Source organism: Saimiri boliviensis, chromosome 10 (genome assembly GCF_048565385.1).
Source record: "Saimiri boliviensis isolate mSaiBol1 chromosome 10, mSaiBol1.pri, whole genome shotgun sequence".
Lineage (NCBI taxonomy): Eukaryota > Metazoa > Chordata > Mammalia > Primates > Cebidae > Saimiri > Saimiri boliviensis.
Window position 1 is genome coordinate 68,816,395 of NC_133458.1, and position 26,938 is coordinate 68,843,332.

At 36.7% G+C, this 26,938-nt stretch overlaps 1 protein-coding gene across 5 annotated transcripts in view; it reads right to left on the reverse strand.

The window, feature by feature from the left end:
• The window catches only part of CDK6 (cyclin dependent kinase 6), a 462,424-nt gene that overhangs the window by 156,576 nt on the left and 278,910 nt on the right, over positions 1-26,938 (reverse strand). For all 5 annotated transcript variants that reach the window (XM_074379436.1, XM_039472766.2, XM_010345323.3 and 2 more), the window contains one exon: positions 15,513-15,648. In XM_074379436.1, the coding sequence (XP_074235537.1) occupies positions 15,513-15,648 (136 nt within the window). The remainder of the gene's footprint in view (positions 1-15,512; positions 15,649-26,938) is intronic.

Genomic DNA, 26,938 nt, shown 5'->3' on the forward strand with positions numbered 1-26,938 from the left:
GGCATTTCTCCACATGCCATCCTCCCCAACTCCCCATCCCCCACTGTCCCTCCCCTATGTCCCCACAACTGACCCCAGTGTGTAGTGCTCCCCTCCCTGTGTCCATGTGCTCTCGTTGTTCAACGCCCGCCTTTGAGTGAGAACATGTGGTGTTTGAATTTCTACTCCTGTGCCAGTTTGCTGAGAATGATGGCTTCCAGGTTCATCCATATTCCTACAGAGAACACAATCTCATTGTTTTTGATAGCTGCATAATATTCCATGTTGTATATGTGCCACATTTTCCCTGTCCAGTATATCATTGATGGGCATTTGGGTTAGTTCTAGGTCTTTGCTATTGTAAACAGTGCCGCAATGAACATTCGTGTGCACGTGTCCTTGTAGAAGAATGATTGATAATCCTTTGGATATATACCCAGTAATGGGATTGCTGGGTCATATGGAATTTCTATTTCTAGGTCCTTCAGGAATCGCCACACTGTCTTCCACAATGGTTAAACTAATTTACACTCCCACCAACAGTGTAACAGTGTTCCTATTTCTCCACATCCTCTCCAGCATCTGTTGTCTCCAGATTTTTTAATGATTGCCATTCTAACTGGTGTGAGATGGTATCTCAATGTAGTTTTGATTTGCATTTTTCTAATGACCAGTGATGATGAGCATTTTTTCATATGTTTGTTGGCCTCATGTATGTCTTCTTTTGTAAAGTGTCTGTTCATATCCTTCACCCACTTTTGAATGGGCTTGTTTGTTTTTTTCTTGTAAATCTATTTTAGTTCTTTGTAAATTCTGGATATCAGCCCTTTGTCAGATGGGTAAACTGCAAAAATTTTTTCCCATTCTGTTGGTTGCCAATTCACTTTAATGACCGTTTCTTTTGCCATGCAGAAGCTGTGGAGTTTGATTAGGTCCCATTTGTCTATTTTGGCTTTTGTTGCCAATGCTTTTCGTGTTTTCGTCATGAAGTCCTTGCCTACGCCTATGTCCTGAATGGTTTTGCCTAGATTTTCTTCTATGGTTTTTATGGTGTTAGGTCTTATGTTTAAGTCTTTAATCCATCGGGAGTTAATTTTAGTGTAAGGTGTCAGGAAGGGGGAGAGTTTCTGCTTTCTGCACATGGCTAGCCAGTTTTCCCAATACTATTTATTAAACAGGGAATCCTTTCCCCATTGCTTGTTTTTGTCAGGTTTGTCAAAGATCGCATGGTTGTAGATATGTTGTGTTGCCTCCAAGGCTTCTGTTCTGTTCCATTGGTCCACATTTCTGTTTTGGTACCAGTACCATGCTGTTTTGATTACTGTGCCTTGTAGTATAGTTTGAAGTCCGGTAGTGTGATGCCTCCAGCTTTGTTCTTTTTGCTTAGAATTGACTTGGCTATGCGGGCTCTCTTTTGGTTCCATATGAAGTTTAAGGTGTTTTTTTCTAGTTCTGTGAAGAAGGTCATTGGTAGCTTGATGGGGATAGCGCTGAATCTGTAAATTACTTTGGGCAGTATGGCCATTTTCACGATATTGATTCTTCTTAACCATGAACATGGAATGTTTCTCCATCTGTTTGTGTCCTCTCTTATTTCGTTGAGCAGTGGTTTGTAGTTCTCTTTGAAGAGGTCCTTTACATTCCTTGTTAGTTCTATTCCTAGGTATTTTATTCTCTTTGTAGCAATTGTGAATGGCAGTTCATTCTTGATTTGGCTGTCTTTTAAGTCTGTTATTGGTATATAGGAATGTGTGTGATTTTTGCACATTGATTTTGTATCCTGAGACTTTGCTGAAGTTGTTTATCAGTTTCAGGAGACTTTGGGCTGAGATGATGGGGTCTTCTAGATATATACAATCATGTCATCTGCAAATAGAGACAATTTGACTTCCTCCTTTCCTATTTGAATACCCTTTGTTTCTTTTTCTTGCCTGATTGCTCTGGCTAGAACTTCCAGTACTATATTGAATAGGAGTGATGAGAGAGGGCATCCTTGTCTAGTGCCAGATTTCAAAGGGAATGCTTCCAGTTTTTGCCCATTCAGTATGATATTGGCTGTTGGTTTGTCATAAATAGCTTTTATTATTTTGAGATATGTTCTGTCAATACCTAGTTTATTGAGGGTTTTTAGCATAAAGGGCTGTTGAATTTTGTCAAAGGCCTTCTCTGCATCAATTGAGATAATCATGTGGTTTTTGTCGTTGGTTCTGTTTATGTGGTGAATTACGTTTATGGACTTGCGTATGTAAGTTAAAGCACCCTTTTGTTGGATTATAAAAATATTGGGTTGAATTATATGAAACTGTCATTTTTGTAGGGCAAAACCAGCCAATTATTGGGAATGTCATAGGGTTTAATGTTGAATAGCACAAGCTCATTTTAAACAATAAATTAGAAGGAACTCATAATACCTCGACATCCATCCATCCATATATATATATATATAATATATATATTATATATTATATATATATATACTGTTAGTATTTTAGTATATTTCAGGCTAGTTATTTAATACATGTAATTAAAATATATTCCCAAATTGGGATCATACTGTATACATAATTTGGATTTTGTATTTCTTTAATCAATTATTCTTCAAAAATATAAGATTTTTTGAAAAATCATCCTGTGAGATGTATTCAATTTTTTAGATGAATTTTCATAATGTATTTAATCATACCCTATGGTACATTCTGATTTTTAATGTTTATTTCTTTATTATTTGGGAGGTTGAACATTTCTCATGTCTAACAGCATTCTGTATAAATGTACATCTCTGCAAATTTGTTCATGTTCCTATCCATATCTAAATTGGTTAATACTCTTTTTCTTAGTAGTTTATAAGAGCTTTTTATATATTAAGGATATTAAACCTTTGCCATACATTTTGCAAATATTTTATCATTTGCTTTTTAGTTTTATTTATAATATTTTAAGTTTAAAATTTTTATAGTCTAATGCATGTTATTATTTCCTTTGTGGTATTTTCTACTATTTTGCACTTAGAAAACGCTACTCCTGGATCTGATCAATATTTGCTAATATATTATTCTATCATTAAAAAATTAATAGCTCTCTCCTACACACATATCTTTTGAAACTATAAAGTATTTAGACTGTTTACAAAGTATGAAACAGGCCACTTGCATGGTATCCAAAGCTGAAAGTGCTGTCTTCAGCCTCCTAACCAGCACTAAATGTTACTAAATCAGTCCTGTTTCTAGCAAAATTTACAAGCAAACTCAGCTGTCTTCTTTTCTAAGGAAAATTTCCTGCTGTACAAAGGGTTACCTCTGAACAGTATCTCCATTATTTCACCCATGACTCCATTCCTAATTTTCTGTTTTCTGGCAGCTGCTCTCCAACCTACAAATAATGCGTGTCTTTGTTTAGTGTTCCTTAAAAAAACTGTACATTCTAAATGTGGAAGAAAGCTCAATTTATTTTACTTTGAAACCTGAGAAATCAATAACATGAACCATATGTTAATTATAGAACTTGGTGATAAATAAAGTAAGAAGTCCAGAGAAACTGTGGAGAAAGTGATGGTGGAGTTGAAACAGAAAAGGAGAGAAGTCCTTTCTCTTGATGTGTGATGCTATCATAAATCTCTCTACTTGGGAGCATACCAAAATGCAACTCTTTTTCCTAATTCACTCTAATGTAATTTGTGTTTTACTTCCTTCCAAGTTCCCAAGTGTTTTTATTAGGATCTTACAGCAAAGATAAGATGCCTACCATGGGCTGTTAGTACAGTGGCAGCATTAAGAAAAGATGATGTCAAAGACAAACTTAACTGATATTTGTGTCCTTTTGTGGTGTTTATTTCGATTTATATAGTTTTGTACTAAAAATATAAATCAACTCATCTTTAGTTTCTGGTAGAAATATTAAAGGACTTGAGGTTTACAAGATCAGTTGCTATAATCGGAGTAATAATCATAATGGGAGGACAAGAATTAGCAATGTAATGTTTCAGACACAGCATAATCACATGCTTTTTAAAAAGTCACTTTTTTTTTGGTTTATTTATGGTAAATAAATTTCTCCTTTTCTGTGACCCATTCAACCAATTCTCTTCCTGTGATCACTAAACTTCTCGAACTCCATCCTCCTGACCCAGAATATATTTTGGTAGAGGAAGGAAGTAGAGGGAAGCAGGGCCCTCACTCACAGCTTTTATACTATCTTAGTCTTGACAAACATTTCAAGTCTTCAGCTATGAGTAATGGTGAATTTCTCAGTTCCAGCCTTAAATATTAACATGTGATACACTAGTGAAATTAAAATTTCAACAAGTGTTCATTCCATACTAACCATATTCATAGAACATCTTAAACTGAGGATAGCTATTTCCAGATTGATCTAAATCTGACTGCTTAATAGTAAACTTAACTTTTAATGTTGCAGTTCCTAAACATAATTTGTAGGCCTTGCAGTCCCCAACTCTGCTACATTTGGTTTAGCATTCTAATCTAAAAGTGGTGTGACTATACTACAGTAGAATGATCAGTGTTTTCTTTGGTTTTGGTCAAGAAAGAAAAAATTAGCAAGTATGACCAGTGACAACAGTAAACAATGGTAATATAAAAATCAGAAAAACTGCTAGCTTAAATTTGTTAAAGGCTTAGAATGACAATTAGAAGAAAATGAGATTCTGACTACTCACGGCTTTCAATATATGAGGCTCAGAGTACTATGTTTAGCCACACTGGTGTCAGCACTAAAAACCTATGACTATGATCTATTTAAATTTCATATAGTTTTGGTTCCTTACCAGTAAAACAGGACTAGGAATTCTGACCCATGATATTTGCAAATCTGGTAATGGTTTACTAATTTAAGATCCTAGACAACTGTGAAATCATTAGTATACGTATATGAAACAAAAAGCATCTTTCAAAGATCAAATCATAGATGAGTGATGAATACTTTTTTTAAAGGAAAGATTTCCGCACAGTTTAAGAATTTTTAGTTGGAATTCTCCTATTCCTAAGCATCTCTTTAACACATATCTCCTATTAATGAGTAAGTATTTTTCAAATAGAACATTCTAAGAAGTAAAACTTCGGTGCTTTTAAGTAAGTATTGTACATATGGATGACGTTAGTCAAAGCACCACACCTGACTTCAGCTGGGCTTAGATTGTCTAATCCTACTGAATGGCTGGGGTTACCAATGCACAGGCAAGTAAATGTTCCAGAGGTTTGAGTCGACTCAGAATGTAAGAAATGACACATTTCCCACTTGTGTCATATGTCATACTGCAGGGGGAACATGTCTTAAGCCACAGTGTCTAGTAAGTGTCACCAGAGGGTACTTATTAGAAACTCCCTCCTGAGACTATGTTTGACAAGGGGGAATCAGTTAGGGCAGGACTGTCATTTTAAGTGAGCACCCCAGGTGGTGGTGATGCAGGTCATTCAGTGGCCCCACTTGGAGAAACACAGCATAGTGTCTACTGAGCCTTTATCAACCCTTTATTAGATGGTAACTCATTTCTGCAAAATCTGTTGAGTAAAAAAAAAAAAAAAAATCTGTTGGGTTTAGTCCATTTCCCAGGCATCCTAATTTAGCTAGCCATTACATGATAGTAGCCAAGTTTTTAAAGATTAGAACTACATTTTTTTTTTGAGGCAAAGTCTTGTGGTCTGTTACCCTGGCTGGTGTGCAGGGGTGCGATCACTGTTCACTGCACCCCTCAATTTCCCGGGCTCAAGCAATCCTGCCACCTTAGTCTCCTGAGCAGCTGGGACTACAGTACCACAACGCCCGACTAATTTTTGCATTTTTTTGTCAAGACAGGGTTTTGCTATGCATGGTTTTCCATATTGTTGAACTCCTGGGCTCAAGTGATGTGTCTGCCTTGGCCCCCTGGAGTGTTAGGTTAACAGGTGTGAGCCACTGCACCCAGACCACTTTGTCATTACTGACATTTAAGGAATTCTCTTTTAATTCCTAAAACTCCAAGTGTCACAATGTCCAGATGCCAAGCCCTTGATTAAATATATGAATCCATATTCAGGCCAACCTCTCCTCCTCATCTGATTTACCATCAGAGTCAATCTTTCAGGACAATTTTGCTCTTCGAGGGGGATGATGAGGAAGAGGAAGAAGAGAACGACAGTAACTACTACATTATTTTATATGCTGAAGACACTGGATTCTCATAACTGCCACCATGAGGTTTGCAAGGCTTCATTAAATAACGTTTTATGAAAGTACATATTCATTCAACAAATATTTACTAGAACCAGTAATTACTTTCTTAACTGCAATCAAAGGATTTTTAAATTTTTCCACCTTGCTTAGGAATGAGGAATAAGATACTATCTCAGATAACTGATGGATACCTACTTTGTATGCCTTTCACTAATTTAAAATTTCACAATGATAATATTGCAAATTGTTAGCAATTGCTCTAGTAGAATGGTGCTTTTTTTAAACCTATAAATGCCACAATATATATGGGCATCTGAAATGCTTGGGTAAGAATGATAGAATCCAAATGCATAAATATAGAATAGTATTTTTAGATATATACTCCTGAGTTATGAGAAGAGGGTCTAAGACTCATGACATCAATCTAAGATTCATGACATCAATCTTCATTAAACTTGATTCCCCATCCTTGGTGTAAAAGGTATTTAAGGGTCCCACCTTGGGAAGGAACAGTTTCTGGAATTCAGTATTTTTGGAACTAGTCAGTACTATTTTAAGGAGAAAATGCCTTAGAGTTTTGGAGGGATCAGTTATCGGTTTTAGACTATGTCTAAACCAAGCCAAATTCTTAGCTACAACATAGATAATCCCAGCGTCCCTGCCCACCAGAGAACTGAACGCACAATTGCAAAGCGAATGTGCCGCAATGTGACACACCCTCAGCTGACTTTCTATAATATACATATTTTAAAATTTTATCCTTGAAAAGGTACCATTTCCTCACTTGTACCATAGTGGTATTGAAGCCTACATTTCTGAGTTAATTAGAAGGTAAGCACGTAATACAGTTACAAACATGTGTTTACTGAGGATCCTCCATGTTCCAGGCAGTATGCTGGCCCTAGAGCTAATGCAAAAAGTCTCACCTAGCCGGGCAAGATAAAAAACAAACATAAAAAATAAATGAGATAATTTCAGCTAAGTGCTATGAAGAAGATAAAATAGAATAATGTGGTATAATGTGATAAACTATAACTAGTTGTGGAGTTGTAGCTGAGAGAGTCAGAGAAGGAATGATGAAGACGTGACGTGAACTGAAGGGTGTGGAGCATTCCAAACAGATGATCCCTCAGCATAGAAGCATGCTGAGCTAGAATTGAGCTGGAGAAGAGAAGGCCACTGTGGCTGGGAACAGTGGGCCCAAGGACAGGTGAAGGCAGATCAGAAAGGCAGGAAGTGGGGAGCACTACATCATGTATGACTTCTGATTTTATTCTATAGTCATGAGAAACCACTGGAGCTAAGTTTTTGGTAGAGGAGTTAGAGGATTTTATTTCTGCTTTAATAAGGTCCCTGTGGTTGTTATACAAAGGATGGTCCATAAACAGGCAGAAGCAGAAGTGGTGTGTTGAGTTAGGAAGCTGGTTGATGGGTTAAACTGGAGCTATAGCAATGAAGATATTGAGAAGTAGTCAGATTGGGGATATCTTTTGAGAATAACACCAAAAGCACTTACTGTTAGATTGGATGAAGACTGTGAAGGAAAGCAAAAAATCAAGAATTATGCCTAAGCTAGGGGCTCAAACAACCGGGCAGACAGGGAAGGCTTGAGTTGGGCAGAGGATTCTGGGTCAATGTTTTACATGATTGGCTATCTGCACCAAGAGCATGTGGGAGAGGTCAGGCTGGAGAATAGGTATTTGAAGATTCTGGACTAAATGACATCACTTGATTAGAAATGTAGCCAAGGAAAAGAAGAAGGCTGACAGTGAAGCCTTGGACGTTCTAATGTTTAGAGGAAGAGGAGCCAAAAAAGAGACTGTAACCAAGGAGTTTAGCATAGGCTAAATTTAGATGAGAAATATCCCTCCTTCTAAGCAGGAGAGCACTCTGCTATCTGTTGCCATGGTGATACAAGTGGGTATATACTACCTGCAAGTTTTAATGGACTTTGCAAACAGATCCAATGCCTAGGCTGAGGAAGCATTTTCTAAAGAGATTCCAACTTATCTGTTATTAGCTGAATCTAAGTGTCATTTGCCTATTTAGTGAGTCATTATTTATTTAGTGAGTCAGTCTTACAGTACCTTTAGAAAGAAACTAGCTTTTCTTAAACCCATATTTCCTATCCCCCACCACCACTAGCGACCCTCTGTACCCCACCAAATGTTCCCTTGGCTCTGTATAGCTCTGCCTCAGTTACCTTTTAGACCCTGACTTTAGACTCTCTCCAATCTAAGTCCCAAGATTCTTTCATTTTTAGTTATGCTACTTTTAAAAATTAATGCAGCTTTTTAATAGGATTGGAGATTTTTAAAAACCTACTAAATAACTGTTACGTTTGTTATTAGAATATCAAATACATGCATAATTCTGTCTTCTTTCTCTTCTGATATTTTCAGTGACTACAAAGGTTGGGAATTTGCAAAAGGATTTGTTTCTGAGAGTCTTCAGAATCTAGATTGCATAAAAATGTTCTCTTTTAAGAAGTTGCTTGAGTGACTGAGTTTTCCCTTGGAATGAAAGATACTTGAAAGCACAACATGTATGTTTCTGATTGGAGCTGGGAGAAACAAATGGAAATTATTAGTAAGATTACATGGAAATCTTACTAATTAGAAAGATTACACTGAAGATTTCATTTCTCTCTACACTTTAAATTTGAGCTTCTGAGTTTACTGGTATAAACTACCGCAGTTGTTAGAGTTCATTCATTCTGCATTTCCCCCTGAATTTAGAATATACTCAGTATTGACTCACTAACCTTCTGTCCTTCAAATCATCTCTCCTATTCCACTCCACGGTCAGCTGCTGGCGCTGCTTTGATTTATCCCCGTCTACTCTCAGACTGGCTGCTTAACTTTTGCTTAGCAGTATAGTCTTTAAAAAAAAACCCAAATCTCAAAATTCTCAGTGTGTGTTGGGGGAGGGGCAGTAAAGTTGTGGTTTCTATGGGGAAAATATTTCTTTTTCTTTTTTTGAGATGGAGTTTCCCTCTTGTTGCACAGGCTGGAATGCAATGGCATGATCTCAGCTCACCGCAACCTCCACCTTCCGGCTTAAAGCAATTCTCCTGCCTCAGCCTCCGGAGTAGCTGGGATTACAGGCATGCACCACCATGCCCGGCTGACTTTGTATTTTTTAGTAGAGATGGGGTTTCTCCATGTTAGTCAGGCTAGTCTTGAACTCCTGACCTCAGGTGATCTGCCCACCTTGGCTTCCCAAAGTGTTGGGATTACAGGCATGAGTCACTGTACCCAGCCCCGAGAAAATATTTCTTTTGAGTCAAAAGATTATATTAAAAGCTGATCTTCCACAGAATATAGGTCTCATTTCTGGTAGAAGTTTGGATGCCTGTTTTTTAAAAAACAGAATGCCTCTAAACACAATAGTTAACATACTATAAAATGATATACTTTGAATAAGGCATAAGGGTCTACACTGTGCATAAATCAACTAGGTAAAACATTATAATAACCAATACTGTAAAAAGCTACATTAATGGAGAAAGGCAAAAGAACTAAAAATGAAAGAATCTTGGGACTCAGGGTGGAGAGAGCCTAAAGCCAGGGGAGGCTGGGGCAGAGCTCTGGAGAGCCAAGGGATGCTAAAGGTGGGAGGTTGATAGGGGTGGTGCGAGTTTGTAGCGGGGTAGAGAATGAAGATAGTGAAGAGAAAGGATATAGAAAACATAGGGTCTTGAGTGCTAAGAAGAAAATAAACTGTCTGGGAAACCACACTGGTAAGTTAAAAGCCTTGAAAGATCCACTACATTGTGAGGAGTGAACTACTTTAAGTCAAATTGCTGTAGGTTAAGGCCCATCTTACAGTAAAAGATGGCATTGCTGATCTATGAGGTCTTTCACTCCAGAACTAGTGTTATTCCACCATTTGACTTTGATTCTTTAAAGAGATTTTATTGAACAGTCCTCTCAGGTATCTTTCACATAGGTACTTTCTTTTTAAAATTATTTCCTGTTACTATGAAAAGTAGTTTGCTGCATCAAATACCAGGAGAGAGAGGTGTGTGTGTGTGTGTGCATATGTGTGTGTGTGTGTGTGTGTGTTTTTAAAAACATGGTCTATCTAATTAGTCCAGCTATGATATTAGATTGAAAAAAAATTTCCTTCCGAGATCTTTATCATTATGGTGGAGTATTTGTTCTCTGAATTTCTTGCCTTGTTTTTGGGATCACCTTATTATGCAACATCTGCTCTGAATTTCAAATGTGATAAACAGAGTATGAGTGTCGGTGGCAGATGGCTAATGACCAGCAGCGACAGGGCATTCAAGCCTGCCTTGTTTTCTGGGAAGCGATATTTTCATGTTAATTTGCTCTGTGTCCTGCAAAGATGAGACAAATCACCTGCTCGTAATTCAGGCAAAATGGAGACCACCGGGAGCTGAGAGGGGCCATGGCTTGATTCCTTTAGGAGTGAGAGGAGAAGAAGATCTGAGAGACTTTCCGCATCCGCAGTACAGGAACCAGTCAGTCACTTTGCATTATGTCAATCGAGAAAGATGAATCAGCCCTGGGCATCCCATACTGCCATCAGAGCCACTGTTTACTGCAAGCAGATATTATTCATGAAAACAGATATTTCCCAGAGGCAGAAAACAGGTACCATTAACAGTGTGTGTCAGTCTCCGAAGTCTGGGTTTTGTAAAATAAACCTAATAGTGTGTTTTATCTCTTACTGAAAATATTACAACCAATAGAAAACTCTAAGAAACATTCAACTGAAGATAAAATAAAATCTAATTCACAGAGAAAACGATCCACACGGACATAAATCTGGAGCTTTTCTGATCCTCTTAAGCTCTATATAATTCACTTATTATAAAGATACATAAATCAAATAAAATTTTTATTCCAAGATTGAATCATCAAAAGAGGCCATATGGTCTTGAGCTCAAAGAACTCTGTCCTATTTTAGAGGCTGCTGTTTTTTTGTGTGACCTTTCAGTGCCTCAAACTTGTGAAACTGTATCACCAATTGCATCAAATACTTTTTTCCATCAAACCGGTTACATGCAGTTTCATGCACAGAATGTCCACAGAAAAATTCTAGGTTTTCAGAGTTTATAAGATAGTTGAGAAGTCAGGTCATATCCTAGGAAAGATTAATGTATTATGCAGACAAGTTTAAATACCAAATGAATGATTCAGTAAAAGAAGGCATTACGTTTGGAAAAGTCTGTACAGGAGAATACTTTACAGGAGTCTCTCCCCATCTATATCTTGTTCTGTACAGTTCTTTTTCTGGGTGGCAGTTACAAATGACTAAGAAAAATGGTGAGGAAATCTATTTATAGTTCTTTCCAACCCTCTTTCATAGGATGGCAGATGAGAGCATCAAAGAGAAAAATAAAAATCTGAGAGCTGTTTTTTTTTTCTCATAAAGCTCCATAAATGGAAGGTGCTATATAAGCACAGATACTCTGAATTTATCATGTACCCTAAAAGAAAAAATAACATAATCATTAAGGTATCAATTATTGCCTCATAAATCTGAGCACGGAAACCCAGAAAGGCAATATTAAATCTCAAATGAGCCAATAAAAATTTAATAAAGATGGCACTGAACTCCTCCACAATTAAACAGACCCAAAGATAATATTCTGAATTGGAAAGAGGAAAGCCAGATATGCCAACAATAAGCCTCTGAGGAAAAATTAGAATATCTGTTGACTTCACAGGAAAGCAGCCAACATGCTGCTTTATGCAAATATCGTCAGCCAAGAATGGATGCACCTTAAAGACATCAAGAAAAAGAGGTTAAATAACGTGATGAAAACCCTGAGATGAAGTATGAACGTGATTCCTATGTATCCTTATTTATTTTTTTAGAATAAGGTATATTTAGCGATGTTGGAAAAGTCACCTATGATTTTATTTTATTCTCATGAACTTCTGAATGACAATTTTCAGTTCAGCCTATACACGTAAAGTACTTTATTCAAGTCCTATATGAGCACTGTGCCATAATTAGAGTTTCCCTGATGAGTTCTTCCAACTATGAACCTTTATGAGTATTTATGTCTTATGGCGTGGTTTAATGTCTTTTTTATTTTTTAAAAACAAATGGCATTTAAATGCACTTCAAAAATTGTTATGTGATATAAGTAAGCTGGAAAAATAAGACACAGAGTGAATATTCAACAAATATCTGTACAAGCAATAGTCAGAAAAGCTCTTATTACAGCAGAGCATTCTATATAAAGAATTCATTTCTGTGTTCCCAATAGGTTGTTCATACATACTAACAATATTTGCTTGATCTAGTTGGTAAGACTTCCCATAAATGAGCCTATATAACAACCAAATATTTCTGTTCTCTGGTTGTGTGCTTTAAAACTTCAATTAACCAGAATTCAGAACCTCTCACTTAGCGGCTGTTTATTCTGCATTCCAATTCTTAAAAACAAAGCAACCACAGAAGCAGAAGGTACAAGGTTGATTAAAAATAAATTTGTATCAGTTATATATTCAGCCTAAAACTATCCATTTGATGGTTTTATTATACTTTAAAATGATTATTCAAGTTTTCAACAATGATCTTAAAGCACCACAAACACTCAAAACTTTGTTTTAAATCTTATATTTAATAAGGAAGGAAAATAGGTTAGTATAGTCTGGAAAATTTTTTTTAAATTAAGAATAAAGATAAAAGAGTCTTCTGACTAGCTTTTACGTTAGCAAAAAATAAAGTTCAATTAACCACTAACACATAAGTTAACTGCGTGAAATATTTCACTTGACTATGGTTTATTTTACTATGAAAACATCGATACACCATTAGCCAAAAACCTTCAATAACCAGAGCCCCTTGCCCCCCAACTCCACCTCTATCTGCCAATTTGGAACTAGGGGTGCTGATGCTGATGGCTGAAGAAATTTAACAGCCTCCACGACAATCTCCTGTTCAACACAGAATGAAGTGACATTCCCTTTCCTGGAGACAGACAAAAAGCTCAGAAAAAAACATTTCACTTTTAATGTCACCTTGTTCAAGAGCTTCTGGCAACAAGCAACCCCTTCCAGCAAGCCTCCAGCTCCAGCCTGGCTCAGCCACTGCCCCGAGGCCTCTCCTCCCCTTTCTCACTTTGGTGACCACCCTTCTGCCTGTTCCTTTTCCTATCCTGCTTGCCCCTCCACCCTCACCCTTGAGATTCCCCCACATCCCACTTCATTTCTACTCCTGCCTGATCAAGCCTGAGTCTAGTGAACCACTCTGGCTTATCAACATTTTAACTGCACAGATGTCTTTGCAAATGATTCCACTCAGTAGCCTCCTATATCCTACGAGAATTTAATGTAATGCTCAAAAGATCTATGCAGGTGGTAAGGTAAGATATCAAATAGACCAGGCGTGGTGGCTTACACCTGTAATCCCAGCACTTTGGGAGGCTGAGGCTGAGGCAGGTGGATCTCGAGGCCAGGAGATTAAGAAAATACAAAAAAATTAGCTGGGCATGTTGGTGCATGCCTGTAGTCCCAGCTACTCGGGAGGCTGAGGCAGGAGAATTGCTTGAACCCAGGAGGTGGAGATTGCAGTGAGCCGAGATAGCACCACTCCACTACAGCCTGGGTGACAGTGGGAGGCTCTGTCTCCAAAAAAAAAAAAAGATATAAAATATATGGTTGCCTCATCTGTCTGCTTAAAAAAAAAGGATACTCTCCAAATAATTTTGAACTTAGAAATGTATCAGTAAAAGTCAATGATTATTTTGATAGTCCATGTTTAAAGCCTTTGAAAGTCATTTTAAAAATAATTTTGAAAAGTAATTATATCTAAAGAAAACTTGACAATGTGTCTTATTTATTTAGTACCTATGTGTAGAAATCACTGTGTAAGACAATGTCAGGACACAAGGAAGATTGAATACATAAGATATGTACATTAAAAAAATCCTAATTAAAGGTAGAAAACATGATAAAGAGATAGAGATATGTAGAACAAGTGTTGTAAGGCACATGAGATTACACCCAGCTATAAGAGTTGATCAAATGGCGTTTGAGATGACACTTGAAAAATTTAGGCAGATAGCTACTGGTAAGAAGGAGCAAAAGAAACGGCATGAGAAGGAAGGCCACCAAGGTGAGCAGTCCAATTTGGCTAGAAAACTGTGTAAGAAAAAGGACTATGCCCTGCTCTGCATGCTGAACACGGGGTTTTTGACAAACTCATACAGGAGAGAACTAAAGCTTCAGGAGTAGAATAGAATACCAGAGGAAAGGGTTGCAGACACAGAAGACAGCCAAGAGCAGGTAACTCTCAGGCATACCTACATTTAGAGGGCCTTAATGTTCTTGAGATAGCTCAGGAAGAAATGGGACTATTGTTAAGCACCAGATTCTTTAGTGAGAGCCAGATAAGAAAAAACATATTATTAGTCTATAACAACAACAACAACAATCATTCAGTATGTCAAATTCTAAATGTATCAGTATCTGAGAACGTCATTTAGCTATCACTAAAGACATTTCTTACTCTGTTAAGAAGATAAACTATTTTTAGCTATTAACTTCCATCTAGAATGATGCTGAATTCTATAACTCATTTCTAAACAATGAGTGATAAGGCAGGGAGTCTGTTTAAGCTACCTAATTCACATAGACAAGAAGGTTTTCATGAAGACTTGCACATGATGTGCATACATGTAAAAGATCTACCGGGAAGTTCAGTTAAGCAGAATGCAAATAAGACCAACAAAACTTTATCAGCAGCATTCCTACTCAAAGGTAGGAAGAACTTCCAGTCAATACACTGCATCTAGTTTACTGACCTTTAAGGGTAGAAAGCACGTCTCAACCATCTTTGAATCCCAGGAGTTTAGCATAGTATCTGGTTACTTAGGCTTCCTATAAACGTTTCATGATAAGAAAATGAAGAAAGAAGGAAGGCCTAATAACTAGTATTTCAGATTCACATAGCATAGGCTGTCCTGGAGTTATTATACAATTATAAAATGTGCTCACAAATAATGTTCAAATTATGTCCCTCATAGACAATGAGCCATCAGAAAAAGACCGAGCTATACTTATTAAACTATGTTTTCTAAGGTCTAAGACAAGGCACAAATTGATTTTTTAAATAATTCTAATATGCATTAGAACTAAACAGTTTTTTTTCCACTTAGTTCTAAAATCAATAAACGAGAATACATACGTCCATACTTTGAACATCTCAGTTGATGAACTAGAATATACCCAATCTTTGAACATTTTATTTAGCTGATTTTTTAACTATATATTGAGTTCTTAAAGTTGTAATTCTGACAATTTTCATAAGGAAAAAATGCCATTGCTTAACAGACTATAACAGTTGACTGCCAGATAAGACATGAAGATGATTTTTGATACCTTTATAGTTTCAGTGGGCACTCCAGGCTCTGGAACTTTATCCAAGTAAGTGGTCAAGTCTTGATCGACATGTTCAAACACTAAAGTTAGTTTGGTTTCTCTGTCAGTTCGTGACACTGTGCACACATCAAACAACCTAGAAGAAAAAAGAAAGAGATTGAGTAGATGGCAATAAGCAAAGACAGCCTGTATGTTTTATACATATTCCTCAATGTGGTCTCATAATAGAAAAAAAAAAAGGCCAGTGTTGATCATTTCTTGTGATCATATGTAAAGATACCAAATGAAATCTGATACTTTAATAACAATATGAAGTTCAGGAGAGGGACAGAGTGTGTGGTTAAGGGTGAGAACATGTATAGTAACAATGAGAAAGCAATGCAATTGGAGCACAAGAATGCTTAGAGTTTCTTTAGTTAGGACCTTAGGTAGAACTTGCCAACAGGGATAATTTCAAAAACTTGTGGGCTAGGCAAAATATGTTTCTTCTTAGCTCACAATTTGAGAATTATCAGAGACAGAATGAACATTCTTTGGAGATGCTGAATGCTATAATCAAGATTTTCCTGGAATTTAAGGTGTCACAGCCACGTCTGTGAAAACAAATATGATGGAATATAGAGAAATTTAGTTTATTTCTAAGACAGCCCTCATCCTGCTGAGTCAAATCATTCCCTGGAAAGGGCATATATTTTTAGTTTTTAAAATTCCAATACCACAATCAACATTGTGAAATTTAAAGGTTTTTTTTTTAGCCGGCGGGGGCGGGGAGTGGTAGCCAGGGGAACCTACATTGGTAAACTATATTGCCCTTAAATGATAAAGCAACAGATTAACAAGTGTTTTGAATGGGTGAATCCAGTTTCTTCCATAAAAATCTTAGTATAAGTCAAAACTTAAGTTTTAAAAACAAAACCTTCAGGAGTAAAAAGAATTTTCAAGCCAAAGGACAAAATTTCCTTTAGTTTAAACCACAGTACACTATTTAGCACAACAGATTCTCACCAAATGTTTAAAGAATTAAACTACCCATAAACAAGTAAATTTTTTAACAAGAATGTAATATAAATACTAAGAAAAAGCTAATAAAATGCTATTCATATTACTTTAATTTTTAAAAAATGAATAAATGCCTTCTTCAAAGAAACTAACTATAAATGTGCATAGAATCCAATAACTAATGCACAGGGTTGACTATCAATTATCCAGCTTATATATTATCTGGTTTTTTTTATTACATTTAAGTTCTAAGATACATGTACAGAACGGGCAGGTTTGTTACACAGATACACACATGTGCCATGGTGGTTTGCTGCACCCATCAACCTGTCATCCACATTAGGTATTTCTCCTAATGCTATCCCTCTCCTAGCCTCCCACCCACTGACAGGCCCCAGTGTGTGATGTTCCCTTCCCTGTGTCCTTGTGTTCTCATTGTTCAACTCTCAGGAGTAAGAACATGCGGTGTTTGGTTTTCTGTTCTTTTGTTACTTTGCTAAGAATGATGATGTTCAGCTTTATCCATGTCCCTGCAAAAGACACGAACTCATCCTTTTTTATGGCTACATAGTATTCCATGGTGAATACATGCCATATTTTCTTTATCCAGTCTATCAATAATAGGCATTAGGGTTGGTTCCAAGTCTTTGCTATTGTGAAGAGTGCCACGATAAACATACATGTGCATGTGTCTTTATAGTAAGATGATTTATAATCCTTTAGGTATATACCTAGTAATGGGATTGCTGGGTCAAATGGTATTTCTAGTTCTACATTCTTGATGAATCGCCACACTGTCTTCCATAATGGTTGAACTAATTTACACTCCTACCAATAGTGTAAAAGCATTCCTTTTTCTCCACATCCTCTTCAGCATCTGTTGTTTCCTGACTTTTTGGTGATCACCATTCTAACTGGTGTGAGATGGTATCTCATTGTGGGTTTGATTTGCATTTCTCTAATAACCAGTGATGATGAGCTTTTTTTCATATGTTTTTTGGCCGCATAAATGTCTTCTTTTGAGAAGTGTCTGTTCATATCCTTTGCTTACTTTTTGATGGAGTTGTATTTTTCTTGTAAATTTGCTTAGGTTCCTTGTAGATTCTGAATATTAGGCCTTTGTCAGATGACTAGATTGCAAAAATTTTCTCCCATTCTGTGGGTTGCCTATTCACTCTGATGATAGTTTCTTTTGCTGTGCAGAAGCTCTTAAGTTTAATTAGATCCCATTTGTCAATTTTGACTTTTGTTGCCATTGTTTTTGGTGTTTAGTCATGAAGTCTTTGCCCATGCCTATGTCATGAATGGCATTGCCTAGGTTTTCTTCTAGGGTGTTTATAGTTTACGTCTTATGTTTAAATCTTGAGTTAACTTTTGTATAAGGTGTAAGGAAGGGGTCCTGTTTCAGTTTTCTTCATATGGCTAGCCAGTTTTCCCAGCAACATTTATTAAATAGAGAATCCTTTCACATTGCTTGTTTTTGTCAGGTTTGTCAAAGATCAGATGGTCACAGATGTGTGGCATTACTTCTGAGGCCTCTGTTCTCTTTCATTGGTCTATATATCTGTTTTGGTACCAGGACCATGCTGTTTTGGTTACTGTAGCCTTGTAGTATACCTTGAAATCAGGTAGTGTGATGCCTCCAGCTAGCATGATGCCTCCAGCTTTCTTCTTTTTGCTTAGGATTGTCTTGCCTACACAGGCTCTTTTTTGGTTCCATATGAAATTTAAAGTAGTTTTTTCTAATTCTGTAAAGGAAGTCGATGGAAGCTTGATGGGAGGAAGCACTGAATCTATAAATTACTTTGGGCAGAATAACCATTTTCATGATACTGATTCTTCCCATCCATGAGCATAGAATGTTTTCTATTTGTTTGCATCCTCTCTTACTTCCTTGAGGAGTGGTTTGTAGTTCTCCTTAAAGAGATCCTTCACATCCCTTGTAAGTTGTATTCCTAGGACCTCTGTTAAATTTTTAATGCCTTGCTGGTTCACCATGTCATTCTACTACATTTTTGGGCTTTATGGATCCTACGTTTGCTACTTCTCCGTGAATCTAAACTAAATTTTGAAAGGAAGATTAAAAAAAAAAAGTAAAAGAAACAAACAAAACACCAAAAAACCCACCACTGTCATTAAGTTAAATCTGGTGGGTCAAAATCAACAACTACACCAACAACTTCACAGACTTCACAGCCAGATCCAAACTTCTTTTTAATTGTGGGCAGTTTGAGGTGAGTTATACAACTCCATTAAAATTAACCAGAATCAACTGATATTTTTTTCCTTACATTTACCTACTTCTAAGCATTCTGATTTCTAAGTTTTAATATCTACTTCTAAACTTAATATTTTCCCCTGATGTGACTTATTCTGGAAAATTATTCTGATAAAGTAAAAACTAATAGATTAACCTAATAGATTATTAAAGATAGAACCATAAATCATGTTAAGTCCCACACTCCAAAAATATTATTGCCATCATGCACGGATTTAGTATGTGTGAAATTTATCAAAATTGTTCTTTCAGCTTGGTAATTCGAGGTGACTACCATTATTCATAGGCTTCTTTAAGCCATCTTAATTCTATTATTTCACATAATTGGACAACTTCACTCTTTTCTTTCTATTGAAGAAGAAAAAGGAGTTCCACAATCCAACTTTCTTTATATCTGTTGCTTGTATTTTTCTAATAAAATAAAACAGCAGTGAACCAAAAATAGCACGTCCTAAGGTACAAACACAGACCTGGTTTCATACTACAACCATTTCAGTCGTGTTTTTTAAACACCACTTTAAAAATATTTCCCAATATAATTAATACATTTAGCAAAAAAATTACATTGCTTACCACTGCCTGGAATCAATAATAAGTAACTCCAGTTCTTACTGTATTTATAGTTTATCATATATACAAAAGATATTATAGTAATCTCCAAAAGAAAAAATTTTCTTTTCCTCAGGGACATAACTGGAGAATAAAATGGTCCTAAAACACTGCTGCACCAAAAAGTCATCTGCCCCCTAGACCGTTGTCTTAGAAGTTACCTAACAACCCTGGCAGTACGCTCTGTTGCTTCATCTCACTGAAACCGTTTTCAAGCACTCTTTGCATGACACAATTTAAAAATAACATCTAACCCATCCATGTTGCTTTCCTCAGAGTTCTACTGCTCTCTTCAACATATTAAGACTCACTGATGTCACCTGCAGCAACTGGACTCCAAGCCTCAGTTTCAAAGGATGCTCAAGATAGGAAAGATGAGCTCACTGAAGCCACTACTAATTGTCCTAAATGATAAAAACCTTGGAGAAAAAGCACTCATTTCAATCAGTCGTTTTTTAAAATATGAAATTTTAAAGAGATGTGTAATAGTCCATAGAGCAGAACATTTTCATGTAAACTTTAATGTGTATACTTGCATATTCTTAAAAAATGGTATGAGGTAGAAGTGACTCTTCCAGGTTCAAGGAAATAATCCTCTTTGATTTTTAAGGTGCCATTATTATTAACTTCATTTGGGAAATGGAGCATATGAAAAGACTCCTCAGACATTCATAAATGGCATCAAGGGACATCAAAGTCCTAAGAGTGCCTATAGGATACTCTCCTTTTTGGCTCCAGGACTGGCTGGCCATCCACATCCTATAGACCCAGTACTCCATGGAAGACATCTGGGGAAATACTGCCCTTCACTAAACTATGAAATTTTGTCTGACTTAAATTATGTCTGACTAATGGTTAGTAAACATCACTGTAGTAAAAACTTACAGTTACATTAGTCACAATGGGTGGGAAATGCATTTTGAATCAGGAACTGTAAACATTAATCTTATAAATGTTAGAATATAATATTTATGATGCTTTTTTTTGTCTGCAACGGCTCCCTTTGGAATTGCCCCAAATTAAATAGTAGTCACTTCAGTGGGCAATAAAGAAAAAATAGAAACTTTATTTTTATTGAGATGGAGTCTCACTCTGTCACCCAGGCTGGAGTGCAGTAGTGCAATCTCAGCTTACTACAACCTCCTGCCTCAGCTGCCCGAGTAGCTGGGACTACAGGTGCATGCCACCCTGGCCAGCTGCTTTTTGTATTTTCAGTAGGGAAGGGGTTTCACCACGTTGGCCAGGCTGGTCTCCAATTCCTGACCTCAAGTGATCCACTTGTCTTGGCCTCACAAAGTGCTGGGATTACATGTGTGAGCCACTGTGCCCAGCTAGAAACTTTAATATAATAAATGAGTTTCACGCAAAGTAAGTGAGCTAAACATGAATTAAAATCCCTGGTATTTGGCTGGAGGTAAACAATCTGTAATATATTTATATGTATCAATAAAGAATGTGGCTAGGCTACCTAGAAACCCTATAGTTACAAAACAAAAGAGCCAGACAGGTCTGAACATTTGAATGTAAAAACCGGAAAATAACTTCAACTATGTGATTCCTTATATTGACCAACATTTTAAGACATTCTAAAATCTTTTTTTTCGGGCTAGATAATCTGTAACCTGACAAAAATACCATTTCAGTAATTATATGATAGCAGTTCCATAAGAAAAATGTAATCACAATGTGTTGAATATGAATAAAACATCTCAGATGGCTTTGAAAGGAAAGGATAAATAAATTAAATATTTATCCATTAGAGCTTAGCATAATGTAATCCAAGTGAATGTTCAAAAAGTCAAAGTGCGAACTGGTTATCAGCATTTACTAAGGCGATGCATTCTGTTTAGCTGTGCAAAATGCAATCCAAAAAAGGCAAATAGGTCGTTATCATTTCACAATTAAGTTGGCCAAGCCCCTAACTCTCCCACAAAGTAAGTTCTCTTGCTGTCTCTATTGTCCTGACCCGCCAGCTGCAGGGCAGAGAACAAGGCTTGCAGTCCAGCACAGCACTCAGCTTTCCAGCTGTCCTAGTGATGTAATTATCTAATAACAAAATATCTCTGTGAATTAACTCTGCATCCTACCCATTGTAATTCTTAATGACTACCTTCCTGTTCATGTTCTTAATTTAACTTGCTCTTCTGGAACTATTGCATAGACAAGCTGCCTTCATCTAATGGATGGGATTACATCCAATAGGTTTGGGATTTCCAAAGATTACAATTTACAAAGGTCTCCCAAACAACATGCTTTGTAAACACAAGCCCTGCCTTTCTATTGTGGTTACAATAAAAGGGAAATCTGTATTATTTACTGTGATTAAACTTTGACCTGTCACAGGAAGTTCTATGAGGATTTTTTTCCGGTCACTTTTTTTTCCCCATTCGCTTGAATGTTTGGACATCAAATACTTCAAGAACTGAGAGAGATGTCTGGCACAGCTACCTAAGGGCCACAACAAAATTTTATTTGAACTAGAGCCAGTATTTGGAATTGAGAAGAATTTTTAAAAATATCTAATCTCCTCCTCTTAAGTTCATGAAGCATATTCTGTGGCTACGGCTTGCATGCACCAAATTTATGTTCACACATCTCACTAGCCCTTACACTACTGGATATGGGCCACCATATTCTCTTTTTTTCTCATTAAATATGGACTGTGTGTGCACTTATTCTCAACCAGCACTGAATGGTATAGTGCCAGGAGTACTTGCCACCCAGAATAATGTGCATGCTGCTAGAAGCAAATTGCAATTTCAGCAGGACCCATAAACATTTACCAGCACCTACCATGTGCAGATGCTATACTCAGTTTTAGAGTTTCTAATAGATATGACAGGTATTGTCCTTAAAGCAACTTTACTATCTAGTTGTGGGAAAGAAGACTTACATGTAAAAATGCAGGTAATGATGTATGGCCATGTATTAGTACCAAATAAATTCTATAAACACTGTGTACAACTTTATGTATCACATCAAAGTAAATTCAATCCACATCCTATTAAGTAAACCACAGGTGATTTCTGCCTTCCTATCCATTTACCTCTCCTGGAAGCCATAACCTTATTTTCTGTTCAGGAACTACTCCTGTCCTAGAATCTGGCAATCTGGTTTTAAGGGCAGGGGCCCAGGGATGGCATGTGAACAACCCTGCATTGAGTGACGATGAATGAATCAGAGGTGGAACGAGACTATGAGAATCAGTCCCAGAAATTTGGCTAGGACTTCTGGAAGAGTAAACCTCTCTTTATACTGGGATTATCAAACTGGCAAAGTCTCAACCTGCAGCTACTGATGGCTGTCTTTGCCACCATTTTAGTCAACCTGTCATGGGATGCAGAAGAGGGCCAGAGCAAGGGAGAATGGGCAAGAGATTCCGGAAGACATTATTTATGCACCTGGACCCACTGTGTTTGATCTACCCCTGGATTTATTAATTATGTGAGTCACTAAAGTCAGTGTCTTGCTTATCCAGCTTGAGTTGGGTTTTTATTATTTGCAACAAAAAACTGTCCTAAGACATCTATAAATATTTTGAAATGATTAAATGACTTAAAAACATCAATATCTAACCTCAAGTATGTCTTACAGAGTAGACACAATGAATGAAGCTTAAGCACAAAAGTAGGAGCAGCGTCCTCAAAGTGACTGTCTCAGTTCTCTGACTTGGCTGGGAGTCCATTCACCTTAAATGGCTCCTCCATTCACATGTCCACTGGGCAAAAGTACCTGACAACAGAGAACCAGATGAATTCATCCCTCCCAAGGAGCCAGGCAGCTTCCTTTCAGACCCTACTTGGGGTTCCTGGTCTGAGTATAGAGACACTGCATGGAGAAAAAGCATAGGAGGAAGAAGACAGACAAGCTTATCACAAATAGGAATATAGAAACTAGAACAGAAAATAATGGTAAGAGGAAGCAAGGAGAAGAAAGAACTTAAAAATAATACAAAGATACAGGGTTCAATTAATTTAAAGGTTGAATCCAATGTGTAGAGGTGTGTTCTCCTGAAGCCTTCAATTAACCCTTTCCCACTAGCTGTTGCTGAAAAGCGGACGAGGACAGGAATGTCAAACCAACTCTAAAGCAGAGAATATTTTGTATTTAAACTGATAAGTTTATGGCTGCTATTATCTGACAAGGGAAGGCAAAGTCAACATTGCTTATTTTCTAAATCATTTTATTCCTATAGCCTTAAAAGAGACTATTCATAAGAAAGTTTCACTGTTTATCTTCTTTCCATCATCAGAGTTGCCATTAATCTAGTTTCAGCTTCCACATATATAGACCTGGCACTGTGGCTCCATGAGTTAATATCTTCTGAATCTGTTAACGAAAAATGTTTTATATGTGGAAAGGGAATCCCCTAAACTGGGTAAGTTTACAAGAGATGTGACCCTTGTACTACAGTAAATTTTGAAAACAGAGCAAACAGTAAAACTACGTATATGGAAACACATTCCTACATGTGATCAGCAGCAGAACTGATATACTACTAGCTGGGCCTGAAAAAAAGCTTTTTAGGATAGCTTAATGGTTACATGGGATGCCTATGTACAGCTCTGCTCATTCAAGATGAATTCCTGAACTGGACATTAAATAATAGAATTCAAACTTCTCCTAGAGTCCTACAGCAAGCACTACAGGCACTTCTATGTCATCAAACACAATTCTTCAAACTGCTAATACATTTCATCTGAATGAAAGGCAGAGCGAAGAGTAAGGCTGTAGCATCACTCTCTTATGCTAACTACATGCCATTGTGGGAAAAAGAAAAATATTACTTTAGAGCTGCAACAAAGAAGGCATATCATAAAATCCAATTTGTTGTCTTGCAGGGAAGAGAATGGTAGCAGGGGCAAAATCCATGGTAAGTGAACTCTGAGTCACTAACCGAGTGGATCACTATCACCCCAAAGACAAGAGAACGAAACAGCTAAGCAATAGCTGTTTTCAACAGGCAGCTAAACAATAATCAGTTGATACTTCTGAAGAGCCCAATTCCAATACAAAATACTTTTGGAAGTTCAAAGAGAACACAGCCAACTCTACAAAAAGTAGAAATCTGCCAGCTGAGAAAATTAGGGACTATTAGGTCTAGATTTGAATAAAGAACAATTCACCAACCCCCAGCTATAGGTCAGGAATGGGGCACTGTTTACCTCTTGAGGTCTCTACCTGAACATGATGAACTTTTAGTCTTTCCTTAAAAGTTGACTTCAACCAGCCACTTCACAAACATAAATTTGATGAGAGAATGGGGTGAGTGGAACTCCAAGTCCCAAGCCCTACTGGCAGGTCAGAGATGACAGATTAGCAAACTAAAGATAGCCTTAAACTGGTGGTCCCCGTTTGTGTTTTGCTTATTCTTTTCTTTTAATTCTCAATGGTACCCACTGCTGTGTCTGATACACAGCAGGTGTTCAATAAATATTTATTGAATAAATGACATTTTTCTAAATTATAACTTAGGGAAAAGTCAATGTAAAATAAAGTACAAGTGAGGATACTTTGAGATTTCATTAGGAAAGAATGGCATTTTGAGTAACCTAGATTTTGTAACTGATGTTAAATGAAGATTTAAACACTAAAATATTGTATTTACTAGTTAATTAAAAAATCCTAACAACTATATGAGATGGTATTCATTTTAGAGACGAAGAAATAGACATAAACATTCACTGAATGGTGATGCAGTAAACGTAAACAAATATTCACTGTGGCATCATTCATGACAGCCCAAAACTGAAAATAACCCAAATGCATAAACAAAATGTGGTATATCCATACAATGGAATATTATTTAGTAATAGAAATAAATGAAGAACAAATACATGCAACAACATGACTAGGCCTTGAAGAGATTGTGCTAAGAGAAAGAAGCCAGTCACAAAAGGCTATGTATTGCATTATTTCATCTATATGAAATACTCAACAGGCAGATCTATAGAAACTGAAGTGGATTTGTGGGTGCCTGGGACAAAGTGCAGTGGGGGAATGTGGAGGAATGGGGACTGATAATGCATACTGGATTTCTTTTTAGTGATGAAAATGTCCTAAATTTAGATCCTGGTGATAACTGTGCAACTCAGTAAGTATACTGACCTGAAGTCTTATACAGGTGTATTTTATGGCATGTAAATGATACCTCAGTAAAGCTGTTTAAATACAAGAAAAGGAAACCAACAGTGGTAGAGAGGTTTAATACTTTGCCTAAAGTACAAAGACAGTAGGTGGTAGAGATGGACTTTGAAATTCTGCCTCTGAATGCAGTGCAGCATTTGGAGCTGCAGTAAAGCAGGGGTCAATGAGGAGGAGACTCTGTGACAAGTAAGACATTCTGTTGACAGGCATTATGGGAATGCCAACGCCAAAATGTTTTTGGTAAATTTAGAGATCCCAATACATACTTTATATGCTGGGCTGAAAAAAAAGTTGAGAAAATTCACAGAAAAAAATTTTAAAAGCAAAGACGGTTGATATCTCAAGCCCTCTTACATTTTCCCCTTGACTAGTTAGAAAAATGGCATACTTCAATTTACCCAACAGAGCTTGAAAAAGAGATTCTGATTTCAGAAATAAGTGAGTTAAGCAATATTTTTAAAAGCAAAGTGAACAGCTCTGGCTTAAGTCAGATAGAGTGTGGAACATTCTGGACAACTTTCAACATTTAGTTCTCTGTCCATTTCTGACCTGTGAGAGTCCTGTTCTCCAGCTTTGGGCCCCTCTTGAGGAAAAATGACTAAGCAGCCAAAACTAGGCAGTCGCCTGTGATGAAGACTGTCTGCTGTGTCTTAGAAGAAAGCCAACCAAGCTTTACTTACACTGTAAGCCAAGAACCTTTCATAATCACATCATTAATAGGTGAGTAAATTTATCCCAGCACTAATTCATTCAGGTACTTATGATTAGGTACTGATCTAATAAAACAACCACTGAAGTTAGTTCCTTTTAAGGAAACTTTTGATCATAAACATAGGAGAAAATGTTAAACCTTAGTAACTTAAAGAAACACAAATGAAAACCTCAGTGAAACACTAGACCTTTCAAATTGGGTTAAAAAAAAAAAACTTGTTTAATGATAAAACTGCTGCACAACACTTGTGAAGGTTTATGAAAATGGGCCCACATCACTGTGGAAATACAAACCGGTAAAAACCTTTCTGGAGAATAATCTGGTTGTGTGTGTGTGTGTGTGTGTGTGTGTGTGTGTGTGTGTGTGTGTATACATACATCATATATCCACACACATTATATATGATACATAAATATAAATAAATGATACATACATAAATATAAATAATGATACATATATATGATATATATGATATATATGTATCATATATAATGTATGTATATAATATATATATGTATTATATAATATGGCTCTTAAAATGATGGTACTGATATATATTTATTGAAAATGGAATTTTCAATTGAAAGTGGAAAGATTCACAATATATTATTTTGAAAAATGCAAGTTTCAAAAGAGTATGTACGGTATGATTCCACATATATAAATATAACAGTAGAAAGA